This window comes from Dermacentor silvarum, chromosome 2 (assembly GCF_013339745.2).
Source record: "Dermacentor silvarum isolate Dsil-2018 chromosome 2, BIME_Dsil_1.4, whole genome shotgun sequence".
In the NCBI taxonomy this organism is placed as follows: domain Eukaryota; kingdom Metazoa; phylum Arthropoda; class Arachnida; order Ixodida; family Ixodidae; genus Dermacentor; species Dermacentor silvarum.
In genome coordinates, this window is record NC_051155.1 from 77,148,883 (window position 1) to 77,152,675 (window position 3,793).

Consider the following 3,793-nt stretch of genomic DNA (forward strand, 5'->3'; position numbering starts at 1 on the left):
ACTGTTGCTTTTTCTATACTGTGAGAACGGCACACCTAAATAGCGCAGATCTTTTTTTTTCCATTGAATGCCTGCGTAGTGTAATGACATTGTGGCCCATAGTCCAAGCCAAAAACCTGAACTTTTTTTTTCATAGTTAACGCTAGCACTAGAAGCCGGTCAAAATTCTTGTGTAATTGCAAGAGCAGTCTTTACACTCCTTTATTGGGATAGGAATTAAATGGACACTTCCAGCTGATTTCTGCAGTCGGTGTCCCCGTCGCCGCCGTGAGGTTCCGTATAAAGTCCAAGGGCGATAAAATTGTCGCCGCGCGCCTTATGTGCAAGTGAAAGCGCGCAGGGGACGCGGGCTTTCACGGAGAGCGAATGCACAGCGGAGAGCCAATGTTACTTCCTCCGTCGCGTGAAAGTCCGTGGGGGTATGGGAGGGATGCAGGGGGGGGGGGGGGGGCGACGCTGTGCTGCAGCACCAAATACGTATCGTGCAACCGGTGCAGGGGGAACTGGCGACGCAATCTCCCACGCGAAGGGAGGAAAGCGGGAAGGCAGCGCGGAAGGGAGGAGGGGGGTGACTTCTACTCTTCTAACAACTGCGTACCTTGCGGCGGTGCGGGCTCTCACGCGCACCGTATCCTGAAAGCGATCTCCAGGCGGCTCTGACCTTTGTATGCACTGTGCTTTCGCCATTCGGTTTCCCTTGAAGACATGACTGCACGAAACGTCGCTCGCTGCGGCGGCCGCGCTTGTTCACGACATGCGGTCATTGAGTGTGATCTATGAATGTTTGCTTGTGCGCACTGAGACCTCGCTTGTTAATTCAGTTAAAAGCGAATGTGTCCAAGTATATGCAGCCGATAAAACTACTATCCCTACTGCGTATAACTCTCTACTAATTTGCTATCGCAATTGGTGGTGGTGGTGGCAAACATTTATTAAGGTGTTATTTACATAGAGGTTGCTCGGGAAAACCAACCCTTAGTGGGCCAGCTCCCTACAATACTAGGTGGAGTCCCTATTCAGGGACCCCATTGGTCGTGGCCGCTGTCGTGACACGCTGGACCATGGCCTGTTGAGCCGGCAGGTCCAGGCAGCCGAGCAGGGCCGCCTCCCAGTCCTCTCGTGTTGGGTTGGGGTTGGGGGTTAGAGAAGCATTGAGTTGGCATGCCCATACCATGTGGTAAGTGTCAGCCACCTCCCCACAGTACTGGCAGAGGCCGGAAAAGGAAGAGTCAAAGTGTTTGAGCACTGCCGGGCACAGTAGCGTATTCGTGAATAGGCGAAGAAGAATTCTCTCGTCCGCCTTCTTGAGCCCTTTGCAGAGCGCAGGAAAGCGGCGGTGAGAGTCCCGATAATGGGTACTTATGTCTTTAAATGTGAGAAGAGGAGGATTATATTCTGGATCAGAGTGGTCATCGGTGGAGGAGGCAGTTGCCCGGGGAATGAGTGCGCTGGCGGCAGCGTGGGCTGCCTCATTGCCTGTGAGTTCCTGATGGCCGGGGGTCAAGATTAGTGAGTGGGGAGAGGGGTCACCTACCCGCGGGCAAGGTCGAAGAATTTGAGCAGCTAGGGGTGAGATCCATCCCGGCTGGAAATTTCGATAGGCTCCTCTGGAGTCAGATATGATAGTTTTGGAAGTGTCATGTGAGATAGCTAGGGCTATTGCCACCTCTTCAGCATGGGTAGCATTGGGTGCACGGAAGGAGAGACCATCCACCTGCCTGTCTTGGTGGACTACGGCCGCCGTATACCAATCCCCATGGTAAGGGCCGGCGATGTCCGTGTAAAATACGCTTTGTTTGGAGCCGTAGTGGCGTCGGAGGGCAAGAGCCCGCGCCTCCCGGCGACCAGTGTGTGACTCATGGGACATATTGGTGGGGAGGGGTCGAACATAGATCGCGTATTTCCAGTGTTCGGGCACTCGTACCCGCTCCTGTGTGTGGAATTCATGCCTGATGTGTAGGCCATCTAGGAGTCGTCTGCCTGGCGGGGTCTGCGCCAAGCGGGTGTATTGATTTGTCAAGTGAGCCTCCCGAAGCTCCCGGTAGGTGTTGACCACCCCCAAGGCAAGAAGTCTCGCATTGGAGGTGGAGATGGGGAGATCTAGGGCTCGCTTGATGATTTTGCGGAGGGTGACCTCCAAAAAATCTTCATCGTGTTTCCGTAAGTACAGGTACGGAGTCGCATACAAGATGCGACTCGTGACAAAAGCTTGTGCGAGACGAAGCGCATCCTTGCTTTTGAGACCCCCCCGCTTGTTGGAAACCCGGCGGACCATGCGGCCCACCTGTTCTCCAACCTTACGGAGTTTTTGAAGTGTTGTCTCTACTCGGCGGTGTTTGTTTATGTGTAGTCCAAGGACACGGATCTCCTGTGCCTCGTTAATGGGTCCGCTATGTATGGAAAGGTTAATGGACGAAGTGCACTTCGGCGTGGGCCGAATGTGCACGAATTCTGACTTCTGTGGGGAACTTTGGAGGCCGCAGTATGCCGCATATTCGTCCACTATATGCGCTGCGGCTTGCAGGCTGTCCTCCATGTTGCCCAGGTTGCCGTCTGTGGCCCACAGGGTGATGTCGTCGGCATAAAGCGCATGCTTTACCCCGTCGACAGCATCCAGCCGGGCCGGGAGCTGTACCATAGCTAAGTTGAAAAGGAGAGGCGACAACACAGCGCCCTGTGGTGTGCCTCGCGTGCCCAGTGGGTAAGGGCCGTATTCCTGATCTTGGATGCGAATGTACGCAGCTCTGTCAGTGAGAAAATTTCGAATATAGTTGAAAGTGCGATCGCCACAGTTAGTGGCACTGAGGTGAGCTAGGATGACTTCGTGCTTAACGTTATCGAAGGCTCCCTTAAGGTCAAGCGCTAGAATGATCTTGTCATTGTGGGGGTGTTCTATGGGAGTGAGGACTTCGTGGTGTAGTTGTAGGAGTATGTCCTGCGCAGATTTGTTGGGCCTGAAGCCGTACATGGAGTCAGCCAAAGTGTTACGCTCTTCCAAGTAGGAGGAGAGACGATCCCTGACCATAGTTTCCATTAGCTTCCCCACACAGGAAGTAAGAGAAATGGGTCTAAGGTTATCAGTGTTGATGGGTTTCCCTGCCTTTGGTATGAAGGTTACTAGAGATGTTTTCTAATCCAGGGGGAGGGGTGTTTCTCCGGACCAGATAACTATCATGTATTCGAGAAGCGACTGGCGTGCAGTATCGGGTAGGTTTGCTAGGACTTTGACGGTGAGTTCGTCTCGCCCGGGAGCCGTGCCCCGCCTCATTTTGGCAAGAGCCGCACGGAGGTCGTGTAACTGGAAAGGAGCGTCCAGTTTCGAGTTCTCCCTGCCTGCGTAGTGATACTCGGGGCCTCGCGGGTCCTGCTCAGTACAGAGATAGCGGTCCCGGAGCGAGAGAGCTAGCTGTGTGGTGGAGCCCTGAAAATTGTGAAAGGCTCGATGTAGATGTCTTTGTGTCTCGCCTCGCGTTTGCGCGGGGTCGATGAGACTACGGAAGAGTCTCCATGTATTGCGGCCAGACATTTGCCTGGCGGCAGTATTACATCGGCCTACCCAATTTGAATCGGCGAGCTGGGCAGCGTACTCGGCCGCCTTCTGGGTGAGATCCAGTATCCGCATGCGGAGTTTGCGGTTGTGTTTTTGTCGGCGCCATCTCTTTGTGAGGCTGCGACGGGCCTCCCAAAGACGGAGGAGGTGGTTATCCACGTCCGGATGGCTGTCCCTGAGTTGTATTGCGGTTTGGTGTTGTCTTAGTGTTTGGAGTATGGATTGGACCCACTGGAAATAACC

The 3,793-nt window shown here is 54.1% G+C and overlaps 1 protein-coding gene across 1 annotated transcript; it reads right to left on the minus strand.

Annotated features, from left to right (window-relative positions):
• Positions 1–1,012: 1,012 nt before the first annotated feature.
• Positions 1,013–3,025, minus strand: LOC119440182 (uncharacterized). Its single transcript, XM_037705116.1, has 2 exons — positions 1,172–3,025; positions 1,013–1,066 (listed from the first exon to the last, which is right to left on the minus strand). Exons 1-2 carry the CDS (start codon positions 3,023–3,025, stop codon positions 1,013–1,015), a joined length of 1,908 nt encoding a protein of 635 aa, XP_037561044.1.
• Positions 3,026–3,793: the final 768 nt, after the last annotated feature.

Bases quoted from the DNA above. Each gene is read 5' to 3' on its own strand.
- LOC119440182 (XM_037705116.1), bottom strand. From the start codon at position 3,025: ATGGTCAGGGATCGTCTCTCCTCCTACTTGGAAGAGCGTAACACTTTG. The intron at 1,067-1,171 runs GTATGGGCATGC...CCGGCTCAACAG, and splicing joins TGGCTGACACTTACCACATG to GCCATGGTCCAGCGTGTCAC.